Source organism: Gorilla gorilla, chromosome 16 (assembly GCF_029281585.2).
Source record: "Gorilla gorilla gorilla isolate KB3781 chromosome 16, NHGRI_mGorGor1-v2.1_pri, whole genome shotgun sequence".
In the NCBI taxonomy this organism is placed as follows: domain Eukaryota; kingdom Metazoa; phylum Chordata; class Mammalia; order Primates; family Hominidae; genus Gorilla; species Gorilla gorilla.
The window spans coordinates 77,002,078-77,018,144 of NC_073240.2; the positions used below are offsets into that span (position 1 = coordinate 77,002,078).

Here is a 16,067-nt window from a genome sequence, read left to right on the forward strand (position 1 = left end):
GATCCACCCACCTCGGCCTCCCAAAGTGCTGGGATAACAGGCATGATCCACCACACCTGGCCTGAAGTCTTCATTGCCTGAGTCACTGCTAGGTATACTGTTGTTTGCAAACAAAAGTATTTCTAACTGATACACCCTATCTCTGGTTCTTCAGCTTGGTCAGCATAGCTTCTGCTAATTCCAGCACAGTAGCTTTGCAACCAGTTAACTTCATTTGCAAAATAGGGATAAAAATAACTACTTTACCTTGAGCAAACTTTCTGATTCAGTAGATCAGAGTGTGGTCGGTGGGTCAGCAGATCAGTATCCTCTGGGAATTTGTTAGAAATGTACATTTTCGAACACTCCAGACATACTAAATTAGAAATTTCATGGGCGGAGCCAGCAAGCTGGGTTTTAATAAGCCCTTTAGGTGATTATTCTGGTACATGAGAACGTTTGAGAACCACTGATACAGAGGGTCAAGTGGAATGGCTGCATGTCAGAAACACCTGGGAAACTTAAACAGCTTCTCAAACTTCACCTGCAGAGTTCTGATTTAGCATTTCTGCAGTGCACCTATGAGTTTCTGTTTCCCCAAAGATCCCCAGGTGATTCAGAGTAAAACCAGGCATGGGAAACGCTGAAATGGATATGAAAGCAGGTCATGTGTGCCATGGGGCTGTCACTCAAGTAAGAGGTGATGAACAGACCTGGGGTCCTCTGGGGACAGGTGAGTTGAATTCTGCCTTTTTTTAGGGGACTGACTACTTGATCTTAGCAGCCTTTTTCAGCCCTAAAATTCCAAGGATATTAGCTTAGGAAGGTTGAACTTGGCAGATCTCGCTGGAACACATATATGGGTAAATACATAGACTCATGACCAACAAGTGGAAGAGACTGGAATTTGACTAAAGTTTTAAAAGCAGCCTTCCCACCCACCCAGTAAATCCAAAACAGGTTTTATCTTCCACTTTTACCAGGTTTATGAAACAGCAGGTTGGCACTTCGGATGTTCATTTTTAGAGTGCTAGACTACCCCTGCTTCGTGCTAGGCTTGTGTTTTGAGGGTTATTTTGTTTGGGAGATATTATTTTTAAATAACAAACAGGCTCAGCATTCCCATCGTCGTAGGGAATTTTGCCTTCTAAAATGTGCTGCTTGTTAAGGATTAAAACCTCCAGCTGAAGCCACCTGCTTATTGTCCATCTAAATATGATTTTACCATCTTTTCCTCCCTCATCTTTGCCCTTGTACCAGAGAGGCCAGTCGTTTCTTCCCCTCTCCCATATCTCCTTTCCAGGAAACTGCTGCCACTTTTTCAGGGAATCTGCTCCTCCGCTCAACCCATGCTGAGTGAATGAATGAATCCCTGGAGCTGCTTAAACAGCCATAAGCACCTCGTTGATCATTTCGGAAGATACCAAGATGCTAATTCATTATTTTGAAAACAAATAAAGGGGCGAAAGTTAAGCATTTTCCTTCTTTGCTTATATAAACCATACCTTAGGCTAATCCAATAACTGAGGAGGGAAAGTCTGTCTGAATAGAAGCTGACCAATGAAAAAGGGACAACAAAATTAAAATATCACCATTTTTGCAAACCTTAATGAATTAATTGATCTAGGAAGCAATTATCAATGGCTGTTAGTATCATAAAAAGAGGGACAAGAAGACAATATGTGTCTCCTACTGAAGTTATGGCACCACCTATGAAGTCTTGCAAAAAAATTGAACCTGAATCTGATTAAAATCTATAAACTAATTAAAATGTATAGGAAACATAGGGGACAGAGAAACATGTTAGAAAACTGCTAAGGAGGCCAGGTGCATTGGCTCACACCTGTAATCCCAGCACTTTGGGAGGCTGAGGCAGGCGGATCACCTGAGTTAGGGGGTTCGAGACTAGCCTGGCCAACATGGAGAAGCCCCATCTCTACTAAAAATACAAAATTAGCCGGGCGTGGTGGTACATGCCTGTAATCCCAGCTACTCAGGAGGCTGAGGCAGGAGAATAACTTGAACCCGGGAGGTGGAGGTTGCAGTGAGCCAAGATCACACCATTGCATTCCAGCCTGGGCAACAAGAGTGAAACTCCATCTCAAAACAAACAAATAAACAAAAAACAAAACAAAAAAAACTGCTAAGGAAATATAATCACCATAATCCAGACTGTGGGAAACTTTGTCAGACAAATGACTCAGTTTTTCCAATTAATTGCAAGGGAAAAAATGAGGTAGAGGAAGGGGAAACCTGTAGACTTAATGAGACCTAAGGGGAAACCTGTAGACTTAATGAGACCTAAGAGTCATATTAATCATAATGTGTGGCCTCTTTGGCTCCTGATTCAACAAACCTTAAAAAAATATATACATGACAAATGGGGGAAATGTAAACAATGCCTGGATATTTAATGATATAAAGAAAATCCTGGCCAGGCATGGTGGCTCGCTCCGGTGATTTTAGCACTTTGGGAGGCCAAGGCGGGAAGATTGCTTGAGCCTAGGAGTTTGAGACCAGCCTGGGCAACATACTGAGACCTCCTCTCTACAAAAAATACAAAAGTTAGCCGGATGTGGTGGCTTGTGCTTTTCAGCTACTCTGGGGGCTGATGGTGGGGGGATCACTTTTAGCCCAGGAGTTCAAGGCTGTAGTGAGTTTTCATTGTATCACTGCACTCCAGTCTGGCCAACAGAGTGAGACCCTGTCAAAGAAAAAAAAAAAAAAAAAAACGCCGGGTGCAGTGTCTCATGCCTGTAATTCCAGCACTTTGGGAGGCCGAGGCGGTTGGCTCACTTGAGGTTGGGAGTTTAAGACCAGCCTGGCCAACATGGTGAAACCCCGTCTCTACTAATAATATAAAAAAAATTAGCCAGGCGTGGTGGCATACGCCTGTAATCCCAGCTACTTGGGAGGCTGAGGCAAAAGAATTGCTTGAACTGGGATGTAGGGGTTGCAGTGAGCCAAGATCGTGCCAGCGCACTCCAGCCTGGGTGACAGTGAAACTGTGTCTCAAAGAAGAGATTGTTGACTGGGGGATGATGATAGTTTTGTGATTACTTCTTTTAAAAGGAATCCTTCTCCTCATTATCCTTAGAACTACATATTGAAATACAGGTGAATGAAATGGCATCTAGGATTTATTCCAAAACAGTCATGAGTGGTGGAGACAGGCAGGGATACAGAGAAAAGATTGCCCATGAGTTGATAACGTTGGCGTTGGGTGGTGGGGAATTAGAGGTCCATGATACAATTCTCTACAATTGTATATATTTGAAATTTTCCTTCCTAAAAAGTTAAATTAAAAAAAATTTTTCATAATCTTCACTTCTTTTTTGTATATGTTTTATATTGGCTGTATTAATGTGGTAATTAATGTTTATTATTTATAAATATAGATTTGTGAATTTTTACTTGTTCTCCACTACTAGAAATGTGCAAAAAGTTTGGAGTTTTGTATTTTTGAAATTTGCCTGCCCAGAGAGACAGGAAGGTCCATGAAAGTAATGACCTTCCCGTTATATCCCCCACAGGGCTAATACCTTGTGTAGCATGTAAAATACTAATTTGGGGCTAGGCATGGTGTCTCATGCCTGTAATCCCAGCACTTTGTGAGGCTGAGGTGGGTGGATTACCTGAGATCAGGAGTTCGAGACCAACCTGGCCAACATGGTGAAACCTAAAAACACAAAAATTAGCCAGGCATGGTGGCAGGCACCTGTAATCCCAGCTACTTGGGAGGCTGAGGCAGGAGAATTGCATGAACCCAGGAGGCGGAGGTTGCAGTGAGCTGAGATCACGCCTCTGCTCACTGCTCTCTAGCCTGGGCAACAAGAGCGAAACTCTGTCTCAAACAAACAAACAAACAAACCTCATTTGGAAATACAACTTGTTGTTAAAACACCATTCTGGAAAGAAGGCTTGCTCACCTGGCTTCCCATTTATGGATATCTCAATTCTGACTTCATTGTCAGTTGGGTTTAGACATTCTATGTGATCAGTCTTAGTCTCAGAAGACTTTATTAACTTGAGGTTTTATAAAGAGAACATAAAAAGATTGATACTGATTAAATCTGTTATGGAATTTTATAAGACTTAGTATAAAATGGATATGAAATCCCAAATACTATAGAGGACAGTTCTGTTTTTCATGCTTAGACCCTCCTTACTAAGGAATACTAAGGGAAGGTGAAGCCCTTAGTAAGATGTGGTTACAAAACATCTGTCCATTTCTCCTTGGTGTTGGCTCTTAGCCTTTGTCCCTTGCTTCTATTGCCCCACAAACATCTGGTGTGGATATGATTGGTGGCTTCCTCCTTGGCTGCCCTTCTGCTTTTAGAGAGCTCTCTGTCTCTGTTAATTCCAGTTGCTCTAAGTTCAGACTTTCCCAGGATTTCCTTAAGTTTCTTTAACTTGAGCACTCTCTTTTCTTAATTACACATTGCTTAAAGGAACTTCCTCGCTCCTTTAAGAACCTGGGTTCTGAGTTATTTTGTCTGCATATCTTCAGCTGGGTTGCCCTGTCTCCCAGAAGACTTCTAGATGGTACTGTAGCACTGGTTGATAGAAAAGTATATGCTGTTTACCAATCGAATTTTTTTTTTTTTTGAGATGGAGTCTCGCTCTGTCGCCTAGGCTGGAGTGCAGTGGCGCGATCTCGGCTCACTGCAGGCTCCACCTCTTGGGTTCCAGCAATTCTCCTGCCTCAGCCTCCTGAGTAGCTGGGACTACAGGCGTCTGCCCCCATGCCTGGCTAATATTTTTGTATTTTCAGTAGAGACAGGGCTTCACCGTGTTAGCCAGGATGGTCTTGATCTCCTGACCTCATGATCCACCCGCCTCAGCCTCCCAAAGTCCTGGGATTACAGGCGTGAACCACCGCGCCTGGCCTACCAATCCAGTTTTTAAGAGGAAATATTATATTCAGCCATCTAAATGTGTTGGAATATACTCAGGTTCAACAGACTATGCCCTTTTAATTTATAAAAAAAAATTATTATGGGCGGGGCACAGTGGCTCATGCCTGTAATCCCAGCACTTTGGGAGGCCGAGGCGGGCAGATCACTTGAGGTCAGGAGGTCGAGACCAGCCTGGCCAACATGGTGAAACCCCATCTCTATTAAAAACACAAAAATTAGCCCAGGTGGTGGCACATGCCTGTAGTCCCAGTTACTCAGGAGGCTGAGGCATGAGAATCACTTTAACCCAGGAGGTGGAGGTTGCAGTGAGTCAAAATTGCGCCACTGCACTCCAGCCTGGGAGATAGAGCGAGACTCTGTCTCTCAAATAATAATAGTAATTATTATTATTACTGGCCAGGCACAGTGGCTCACACCTGTAATCCCAGCACTTTGGGAGGCTGAGGTAGGTTGATCACTTGAGCTCAGGAGTTTAAGACCAGCCTGGGCAACATAGCAAAACCCCGACTCTACCAAAAGTCCAAAAAATTAGCTGAGTGTGGTAGTACGTGCCTGTAATCCCAGCTGAGGCTTAGGTGGAGGGTCACTTGAGCCCAGGAGGTCAAGGCTGCAGTGAGCCAAGATCGCACCACTGTGCTCCAGCCTGGGTGACGGAGACCCTGTCTAAACATAAATAAATAAATAAATCAGGCCGGGCGCGGTGGCTCACGCCTGTAATCCCAGCACTTTGGGAGGCTGAGGTGGGCGGATCACCTGAGGTTAGTAATTCGAGACCAGCCTGACCAACATGGAGAAACCCCGTCTCTACTAAAAATACAAAAACATTAGCTGGACGTGGTGGTGCATCCCTGTAACCCCAGCTACTTTGGGAGGCTGAGGCAGGAGAATCACTTTAACCCAGGAGGCGAGGTCGCAGTGAGCTGATATCATGCCATTGCCCTGCAGCCTGGGTGACAAGAGTGAAACTCCATCTAAAAAAAAAAAATAAAATAAATAATAATAATGAAATCCAACACTTATATAGTACTTACTAAGTGTCAGGCGCTATGCTAGTGTCTTACAGGCATGACCTCATGTAGTTAGTTCTGTTATTATCCCCATTTTTCAGGTGGGGAAACTGAGGATGGGGGTGTAAGTAGCTCACTCCAGGTCACAGAGCTAGTAAGTGGGAGTGAGGCTCTGACTGTGGCAGCCCAGCTCCAGGGTCTATTCTTTCTCTCCGCTCTCGGAATGAGCTGAGAGGAGAAGAGAAAAGCCTGCACGAAAAGACAGAACTACCGGAAGGGAAAGGGAAGTGGGAGAAAAAATACGTGGAAAACATTTGAGATTTTTTAGACAAACCTTATTTTGAAGCCTCTCAAAGCTGCAGTATAAAGGGATGCTGTTTTGGGGGGCACAGCAGTTTAGTGGGAAGAACTGTGGATGAGAAGTCAGAGAAGCTGGGCACTAACCTGGCTCTTCTACCATCTCTGTGACACAAAAAAGTCATTTTGTCACTCTGGCCTTGTTTCCTCATCTAAAAAAGAGAATTATGCTTATTATTACTCTTCCATAGGGTAATTGTAAGAATCTATTCAACATTACTTTGAAGAAAAGTGCTAGATGGAAGAAAGTTCTAAGGACTCCCATTTTTAGATGAGCTTAGGAGGACTTTGGTTTGGCATCTGAAGGTAATAAGTTCCTATTTTTGTTTTCAGGGCACTATATTTGTATGTGTCTTGTAGAACCCACGCTTGGAAATGCTGACAGCAGGCTTCAGGACAGCTGAGCCCCACTAAACACCAAGAAAACCCATGGCTGTGGCTCCATCTTTCAACATGACCAATCCACAGTAAGTAATGCTGGGATCTGCTCTCTGGATCCAGAACTGTGGCTATAAATCTCCCAGAAGATGAAGATCTTCTAATTTAGGCAGCCACTATGTACATTTCGTTTAGCAGGAGGCCACAGAAAATGGAGAAACCTTTCAAAAGCAAGACTCAAAACAAGATTAGGAAGCGCTGAAGGTGAATTAACAAAATGGGAATCGCAAGGAAATTTAGAAATCTGAGAGGGTTTCTAAAACCAGGCTTTATGAAACCCGGGGCAGAATTCTTAAGGGAGAATTGCTTTCATTTCCCAAAACCTGAGACGCCATATGAACCAGTCACTTAATCTTACCGAGCACCTGCAAGGTGGTCACTTATTTTGTGTTTTGCCACTGGTTGGTATGAATACTAAGATGAAAACAGCACTCATTCTATTACACCACACTGTCCTGGCCTATCTAGATATGGGCCTGACTGCTCTGTCATCTGGAGTATGAATCTGTTATCTATTGACACACTAATGCTGTGTAACAACCAACCATAGAACCTTAGTAGAATACAACAAAAAATGTTTATTGCTCACATGTCTGGGGTACTCAGCTAGACAGCTCCTCTGATCTTGGCTGGGATGACTTTTAAATGTTGGTCATAGCTGGCTGTCAGCTGATCTAGAGGAGGCTGGACTCTGCTCCATGTCTCTCATCCTCCAGTAGGCTAGGCTGCTCACCCTCTCATGGGTGATGTTGGAGGTACAAGAGCACAGGCAGAAATTCACAGAGCCTTTTCATGCCTCTGCTGGTGTCTAACCTGGCTCTTCTACCACCTAACATCTCGTTGGCAAAAACGAGTCACATGGCTGAATGCTGAATCAAGGGTTAGGAAAATACACTCTTCCTTTTGATGGAAGGAGCTATGAAGTTATATGCCAAAGGGCATAGGCTCAAGGAGAGGTAAAGAATAGAACCATTAATACATTTTGTCTACCATACCATTCTTTGTATCTAAGGAAAGGGTGTAGGCTAAATATAGCCTATACACTGTGGGACCTTCACTTCACCAGAGGAGGCCTTGTCTCTCTGCTGAGGTGACCACCACATGGCCAGAGATGGTGCCGGGCCGCTGTGACCACTGATGCAAGGGGAACTTGAGGCAGAAACGTTGGAAAGGCGGAAATAGTTTGTTCGCACTTCTTAGAGCCATATCCTGTTAATTTCTCTCCATGAACACCTTATTGATCAGAAAGTTCTCTTTGTTTAGTTCGGTGATCCATAGTTTCCTTGAGTAGTCCAGAAGAAAAGAGAACAAATTCAACCCAGCATCTGCTTTTTGGGAACCATCTGGGGGAGCTGGGATTCCCCCCATAAACACCCACACTTTTATTTCAATTGTTGAGAAACATTGAAACCTCACATTCTGTTTCGTTTAAAGATCTTGAGTCATTTTGTAAATGTCAAGCAATGATGAGTACTATTATCTGTGCTTGACAGGTAGCAAAAAGCAAAGGTTTAAATAAGGCCTACAAATGAGAATTGGGCATTAGAAGTTACTTGGTGAATTCAGGTGGTCTAGGCAGCCAGTCTGTGGCATTCAAATAAAAATCTCACTTTCTCCTTAGTTATCGGATAATCCAAGCAAAAGAGAAGTAGGTATATTAATCTCTGAACTTCCGGGATAACTGCAGCTGTGGGTTTTTGTTTTTTTTTTCTTTTGAGACAGAGTTTCACTTTTGTTGCCCAGGCTGGAGTGCAATGGCCCAATCTCAGCTCACTGCAACCTCCATCTCCCGGGTTCAAGCGATTCTCCTGCCGCAGCCTCCCAAGTAGCTGGGATTACAGGCATGCACCACCACATCCGGCTAATTTTGTGTATTTTTAGTAGAGATGGTTTCACCATGCTGGTCAGGCTGGTCTTGAACTCCTAACCTCAGGTGATCCACCTGCCTTGGCCTCCCAAAGTGTTGGGATTACAGGCGTGAGCCACCATGCCCGGCCTGCAGCTGTGTATTATTGGTTAGATTTCAATGGTTGTTGGAAAAGTTTAGAATTTAGAGCTCCCACACAAGTATAGGGACTTGTCACTCTGGAGCTCCTCCGATCTTCTCCATATGTCTGTCACCTATGTCAGATCATAGTGAGAAGGAACAGCCCTTAGGAATATTCTATTTTACCTCCTCATGTTCTGATTGGAGAAACTGAGGTTCAGGAGGAGCCCTGCAGAAGTTGGCATTCAAACCAGCACCAGAGCCCAAGAGCAGTTTACAGCAGACAGGACTGCCATCTCAGTATTAAAACTGGGCCCTCATTACCCTGGGCACTGACCCTCAATGTTCCCTCCAATATTTAAATTTTACTCCTTGCCATTATACAATTGTTCCTTTCTAACTCTCATTGTTTGGACAGAGGCACAAGACTGAGCCCCTCAGATTCTACAGGATGAGATAGGGTCAAGGACATACTGGATGGACCAAAGATGGTGCCCCAGGAAGCTAAGGGGAAGTTTTCTAGTCCAGCATCTCTGGACAGGGTTGCTGTGGCTGTGTGGGCAGGACAGTTTTTAGTCATTATTGACACATTGCAGGATGTGTAGCGTCCCCAGCCCTACTTAAATGTCAATAATGACCATCCGTGGTCATGGTGGCAACCAAAAATGCCTCCACAAATTGCCAAATATCCCCTGGTAGATTGGGAGGTGGTACTGCCCTGGCTGAGATGCCCGGGAATGCCACTGGAGTGGTTAGTTATTGCCAGTGCCCAAGGTGAGCCTGACAGTAAGATCGGAAGAGACCCACAAGCCCTCAGACATTGGATCAAGTGACTGCCATCCCCCATTCCCAACCTTAAGAAGAGACATATGGTAGGACCAGTTCAAATAGGAAGGGAGTGGCCACCAGGGACAGCTGGAGCCTCCTGTCCTCACCACCCCAAGGCCCACTAGGTCTCTACAAGTCTCCATGCAGGCTCCTCAATCACCACAGTACATCCAGTTGTGAACAGAAACCTGTTTTCTCTATTGTGGAATAGAGAATAGAAACATTTCAAAACACCTTTACAATGAAACTCAGGAGACAACTTAAAAGAATATCTTACTCCCATATAGAGTCTAGTGACCCAGAGTCCTGAAAGTCTAAGCCATAGTTTTGCGGGCTGGCAGTTATCCATCTGGGTCTTTACCTCCCCTTCATGAAGGGGAGCTCTGCCCCACTAAAGCTCATATTTCCAGGTCTGAGCACTTCCTCTTCCCATTCTCCCACTTTTCCCCAACCATTGAAAGAGATGGGACTGTTAGGGCCTCAGTCCAGTCCTCGGGTCCGCAGGTGGCCAGCAGGGAAGAGGGGCAACCTTAAGCTTCCTCAGCCCTCCACTGGCATAGCAGCATTCTCCCTCCTTTCCTTGAGGAATGGAAGAATTTTTTGGCCCTTGAAGATAACTCTTTCCCATTGTTCCTCCTCTCCAACCCAGGCCTGCCATAGAAGGAGGAATTTCTGAAGTTGAGGTCATCTCCCAACAAGTAGACGAAGAAACCAAGAGCATTGCTCCTGTGCAGCTGGTGAACTTTGCCTATCGGGACTTGCCCCTGGCTGCTGTCGATCTCTCCACGGCGGGCTCGCAGCTCCTGTCAAATCTGGACGAAGATTACCAAAGAGAAGGGTAGGTGCTGGGACCATTGAGCTAGCTAAGAAGTCCCTGGGTTAGGCTAGGCGCGGTGGCTCACGCCTGTAATCCCAGCACTTTGGGAGGCAGAGGCGGGCAGATCACCTGAGGTCAGGAGTTCGAGACCAGCCTGGCCAACATGGTAAAACCCTGTCTGTATTAAAAATACAAAAATTAGCTGAGCGTGGTGGCGCAGCCCTGAACTCCTGAATCTCAGCTATTCAGGAGGCTGAGGCAGGAGAATTGCTTGAACCCGAGAGGCGGAGGTTGCAGTGAGCTGAGATTGCACCATTGCACTCTAGCCTGGGCGACAAGAGTAAAACTCTGTCTCAAAAAAAAAAAAAAAAAAAAAAAAATTCCCTGGGTTTCTATGGATATCTTCCAAGAAGCAGCAGCCAAGATGAGAGATGCTAACTAGTGAGACAGCAGAGGTTCACAGCAGACCACTCAGGCCCTTTTCCTACTCACGCATTACTTCCTCAGAAAAAGGCACTGGGCACAGACAATACCTGCCAGACGACCTCTTAGGTGACCTCTTAGGAGAATCATAAAATTTATTTTAGGACCGAGGCACTCCTTAATGACCCATCCAATCCCCTCTATGTACACTTGGGAAGAAGGAGACCCACAGTGATTAGGGACTTGCCCAAGGTCACAGAGCCCATAAGGGATGGACTTGAGCTGCACTTTCCCTTTATAAAGCAGACTGTCACTAGGAAGCGACCAGGAAGAATGTACCCTACATGCAGGAACATGCTTAGGATGTAAGGGAATCTAGAGAATTCGGCTAGGAGCTCTGCAGATATTAGGGCACTCCCTTTCCAGGGAAGGCATGCGGAATATGTGGGTCCGCAATTCAAAAAGGTGGTCCTTACCTCCTCCTACTTAGCTTGTCAATCAGCTTGGATGCCTTTGTTTCCCAATTCACTTCTCATTAGCGTGGTCTGTCTTACAAACATACTTCCTGAAGGTGAGTGGTAGAGGGCAAGAGCTAGGTGGGGCAGGGGAGACACACCAGTTTGATGTCCTTGATTTCATGGGGCTTGGTGGTGTAGCTGAAGGCCAAAGAGGGGTAGGAACAGGTCCTAGGGTCACACAGCAGATCAGACTTCCGACTCTGACAAGGGCTTTCCCTAGCTTCACCCTAGCAGGACCTTAGGAGCCAGTTCTGGACTTTTCTTTCCTGGGTGCCAGTAAACACTTTGGAACATGCTGGCTGCTTTGAATATAAAAATGAAGGGTTGTCAGGTATTTTAGAAGCAAACGAGAAGCCTTAGCTAAAGCTAAATTTGCAGAGCTTGGATTCCCTGGGCTTGTTTCTGGAAGGAGCTTCCCACTTCCTGAGATAAACCGCCTAACAATGGTGAAACCACACACCTTTTTTTGCAGAAACTACACCCCAGTGGCTTTCTCTGAAAATATAATTTTTCCAAGTATTATGCATATTGTCATCAGGACACTGGACAAAAAAGGATAGGCAAGCAGGTCGGAGGCAGCTAAGGGACACCTGCAGTGGAAGTGCTGTCCTGAGCTCTGTCAGGTCCTTACCATCTTGAAGGCCGGGCTGAAACCTGAGGCCCCTGGGCCAGGGCCAGCTTCGTGCACATGTGACCTGTGCGGTAGCGCAGAGCCCCGTGCTTAGAAGGGTCCCAACACTTGGCTAAATGCTCTGCCGCTGCTGTCTTGAAATTCTTAAGGAGCCCCACATTTTCACTGGGCTCTGCAAATGATGTAGCTGGTGGGTCCTTCTCTGAGCACCCAGCAAGTCACTGCGTCACTGCTCTCTGGTGGTCAAAAGCAGTAGTGCAGCCTTCTAACATGCCCTAGCTATTTCGGAGAATTCATTTCCTGCCCCCGGCCTGAGCCTGTGTTAGGCCCTTTTCACGTGAAGAGTAGGATGGTATGGAGAAAAGTGGGGAAACCTTCAGGGATTCTGCTTCGGAGCAAAGCAGTGTCCACATGTGCCCCCTGTGCGTGTTACGGCACCGCGGGTGGACCTTGCTATGGGTGTTCCCCCACCAGGTGTACCACCCTGTGATGTACCCCTTTCAGGGGTCCTGTGCTGTGGTGTACCCCTTTCCAGGTATCCCCTGTGTATCACTCCCTAGCCTGAACCCCAACGCTGGCAGAGGCTTTGCCTTATCATTCAATTTGCCTCTAAACTGGGCCTTTGCAAGGTTCCTTCCCAAACAAATGAATCCAAATGAAGCGCCTGCAAGGCAGAGAGGCCTTTGATTTGATTTGAATCTCCAGGTGTGCCCAGGAAAGCTGTTCCCATTGGGTAAATAGGAAGCAGCCCGAGGAAGGGATCTGCCTCGCTGCTGGAACTCTCAGCTGGGGGCGCCGATTGGCAGCCAGAGGGCTTCCTGGAGGAAGGAAGTGCAGGCACAGGACCGGAGCCAGGGGAAACTGAAGCAAAGCAAAAACACTGCGAGGGAGGAACGGCCTCTCTCCGCGAGGCTTCTTGGCTCTTGGTGCATTTCCTGGGGTTTTCCCAAAATGTCCAACCCGGCCCTTTCTGGGGCAATGGAAAACAAAAGGAAGAGTCCTCATTTACAGCTCTGAGCTTGGTTTCAGTCTTGTTCAAGATGCCTCTTCCTACGAAGGCCAGTGTTATGTACAGGAATGAACCTTTTCTGTAGGGAATGAAGAGACCTCAGGGACCCTGGCAGAAAGTGCTCCGTGGCCCCGCTGCCCGCCTCCCAGTGCTCTTGAGCTCCGTGATATTTCAGGGCTTTTCAATTTCCCTGAATCTGAGACTGTTAGAGCTGGAAGAGACCTAAACACATCCATTCTAAACCTTCTCAAAGACAGCAGGGCCCAGGGAGTACAAGGAACTTGCGGAAGGTCACACAGTGACAGAGACGGGGGCGGGGCATGCTAGTTCATGCCTGTAATCTCAGCACTTTGGGAGGCTGAGGTGAGAGGATCACTTGAGTCCAGGAGTTCGAGACCAGCCTGTGCAACATGGCAAAACCCCATCTCTACAAAAAAAAAAAATTAGCCAGGCATGGTGGCACGCACCTGTCATCCTAGCTGCTTCAGAGGCTGAAGTGGGAGGATCACTTGAGCCCAGGAGGTCGAAGCTTTAGTGAGCTATGATTGCTCCATTGCACTCTAGCCTGGGCAACAGAGTGAGACCCTGTCTCAACAACAATAAAAAATGACAGAGACGGGAATAGAGCCCTATCTCTGTGATCCTGATCCCTTGATCCTGGCTGGCAGCACTGGGCTTCCACTTCTCAGCCGTCCCTTTCCAACATCATGGCTGTGACTGTGGGTAACATGCATTGCCCATGTGATTCCACTTCCAGCTACCCTGTCCAATGCCTTTAACTTCTCAGTATCCTTTTTTTTTTTTTTTTTTTTTTGAGACAAAGTCTTGCTTTGTCGCCCAGGCTGCCGTGTAGTGGCACGATCTTGGCTCACTGCAACCTCCGTCTCCCAGGTTTAAGCGATCCTCCCACTTCAGCCTCCCAAGTAACTGGGATTACAGACGTGTGCAATCATGCCCAGCTAATTTTTTTTTTTTTTCTTTTTAGTGGAGATGGGGTTTCACCATATTGCCTGGGCTGGTCTCAAACTCCTGACCTCAAGTGATCTGCCTGCCTCTGCATCCTAAAGTGTTGGGATTACAGGCGTGAGCCACAGTGCCTAGCCTCAGTATACTTTTTTAAAAAAGCATTTTTTAAAAATGTGGTAAAATACATGTAACAAAATGTACCATCTTAACCATTCCTAAGCGTAGGCTTCAGTGGCATTAAGGACATACACATTGTTGGGTAACTATAACCAGCATGCATCTCCAGAACTCTTCTTCTTGCAAACTAGAAACTCTGTACCCAGTAAACAGTAGCTTCCTGTTCCCCCACTCCTCCAGCCACTGGAAACCACTATTTGACTTTCTGTCCCTTTGAATTCGACTACTCTAAGTGCCTCCTATAAGTGAAATCATGCAGTATTTGTCCTTTTATAACTGGCTTATTTTGCTTAGCATAATGTCCACAAGGTTCATCCATGTTGTAGCATGTGTCGGAATTTCTTGCCTTTTTAAAACTGAATAATCATCCACTGTGTGACTGTACCACACTTTGTTTATCCATTCATCTGTCAGTGGACACACCCCATACTGGACTGTTTTTTCTCAAATGCATCCATATTTTAGCTACTGTGAATAATACTGCTATGAACAGACCTGTACAAATATCTCTTCAAAACCCTGCTTTCAGGCCGGGTGCAGTGGCTCACGCCTGTCATCCCAGCACTTTGGGAGGCCGAGGTAGGCAGATCACTTGAGGTCAGCAGTTCAAGAGCAGCCTGGCCAACATGGCAAAACCCCGTCTCTACTAAAAATACAAAAATTAGCCGGGTGTGGTGGCGCATGCCTGTAATCCCTGCTACTTGGGAAGCTGAGGCAGGAGAATTACTTGAACCTGGGAGGCGGAGGTTGCAGTGAGTTGAGATCACGCAGCCAGTGCACTCCAGCCTGGGTGACAGAGCGAGACTCCGTCTCAAAATAGTAATAATAATAATACCCTGCTTTCAATGCTTTTGGGTATATATCCAAAAGCGGGAATTGCTGGCTGACAGGGTAATTCTATTTTTGACTTTCCGAGGAACTGCCATACTGCTTTCTGCAGTGGCTGCTGCACTGTTTTACATTCCACCTGACAGTGCATGAGGGCTGTGATTTCTCCTTGTCTTCACCAACACTGGCTATTTTACTTTTTGTTGATAGCAGCCTTCCTAATGGGTGTGAGGTGGTTTGGTGTGCTTTAAGTCCATGAAAGTCCTGCGGGGTGAGGAAGAAGGAGCAGTCGCCTTGATGTGAAGTCAGAGCCCCATCTTGGCCAAGCTCCTTGACTTGCCTAGAAGCCCTTTGTCCTCCAGATAGCTGCTTAGCAGAGCTGTCTGCTGCTCCTCTCTTCACCTCTGCACTCAGGCTGCCGATGGCTCAGGGAGGAAAATCATATGACTGTGCAGACTGGGTGCCTCCCCAGACTCAAGGTCTCCAGCCTCGACTTGATTCTCAGTTTTGCCTGGCAGTCCTCTGCGGTCCTGGTTAGTCCCAAGGTGGCCAGTTCTGATCGCTTGTGTCTGCCTCAAGTCCCCTCTTTCTTGCCCTCAGCAGATGACCTCCTCTCCCAGTACCCTCAGAAAGTAGGCACAGTCGTGGATGGGCTGCACCGCACCCCGGTCTCTTCCTTCCTCCCTTTTAGGACCTGCCCCATTCCTTGAGCTCTGATTGCCTTCCCCTCCCGCCTTCTCAGGCACCTGCTTCATCAGTTACCTCCTCACCCCATGTCATCACACTCCAGTCTCGTGTCCTCCCCTGACTCCACGTCCCTGCTAGCCACCATTACCTCTCTTTTTCTTTGAAGTCAAACTTCTTGAAAGCCTCGTGACATTTGCTACCTCCCCTTCACCCCTCCCATTCATGTCTCAATCTGCTGCAGTCCAGCTTCAGCCTCGTCCACATCATGGAAACTGTTCTCAAGCGCATCAGCCACTTCCTTGTTGCTACGATCCTTATTGTCCTCTGTCCAGCATTTGAAACTGTCAGCTACTCCCTCCCTCTCCAGCCTCCTTGTGTCTGCTGTTATAACCATGACCTCCTGATTTTCTTTTTTATTTCATTTTTTAAATAGAGACAAGGTCTCGCCATGTTGCCCAAGCTGGTCTTGAACTCTTGGGCTCAAGCCATTCTCCCA

General features: G+C 46.4%; 1 protein-coding gene across 1 annotated transcript in view; it reads left to right on the forward strand.

Moving 5' to 3' along the window:
* TMEM266 (transmembrane protein 266) overlaps positions 1-16,067 on the forward strand; it is a 146,293-nt gene that overhangs the window by 68,801 nt on the left and 61,425 nt on the right. Inside the window, exons 2-3 of the mRNA XM_031002194.3 lie at positions 6,596-6,729; positions 10,165-10,353. Coding sequence (XP_030858054.1) covers positions 6,692-6,729; positions 10,165-10,353 — 227 coding nt within the window. The 5' untranslated portion in view covers positions 6,596-6,691. The remainder of the gene's footprint in view (positions 1-6,595; positions 6,730-10,164; positions 10,354-16,067) is intronic.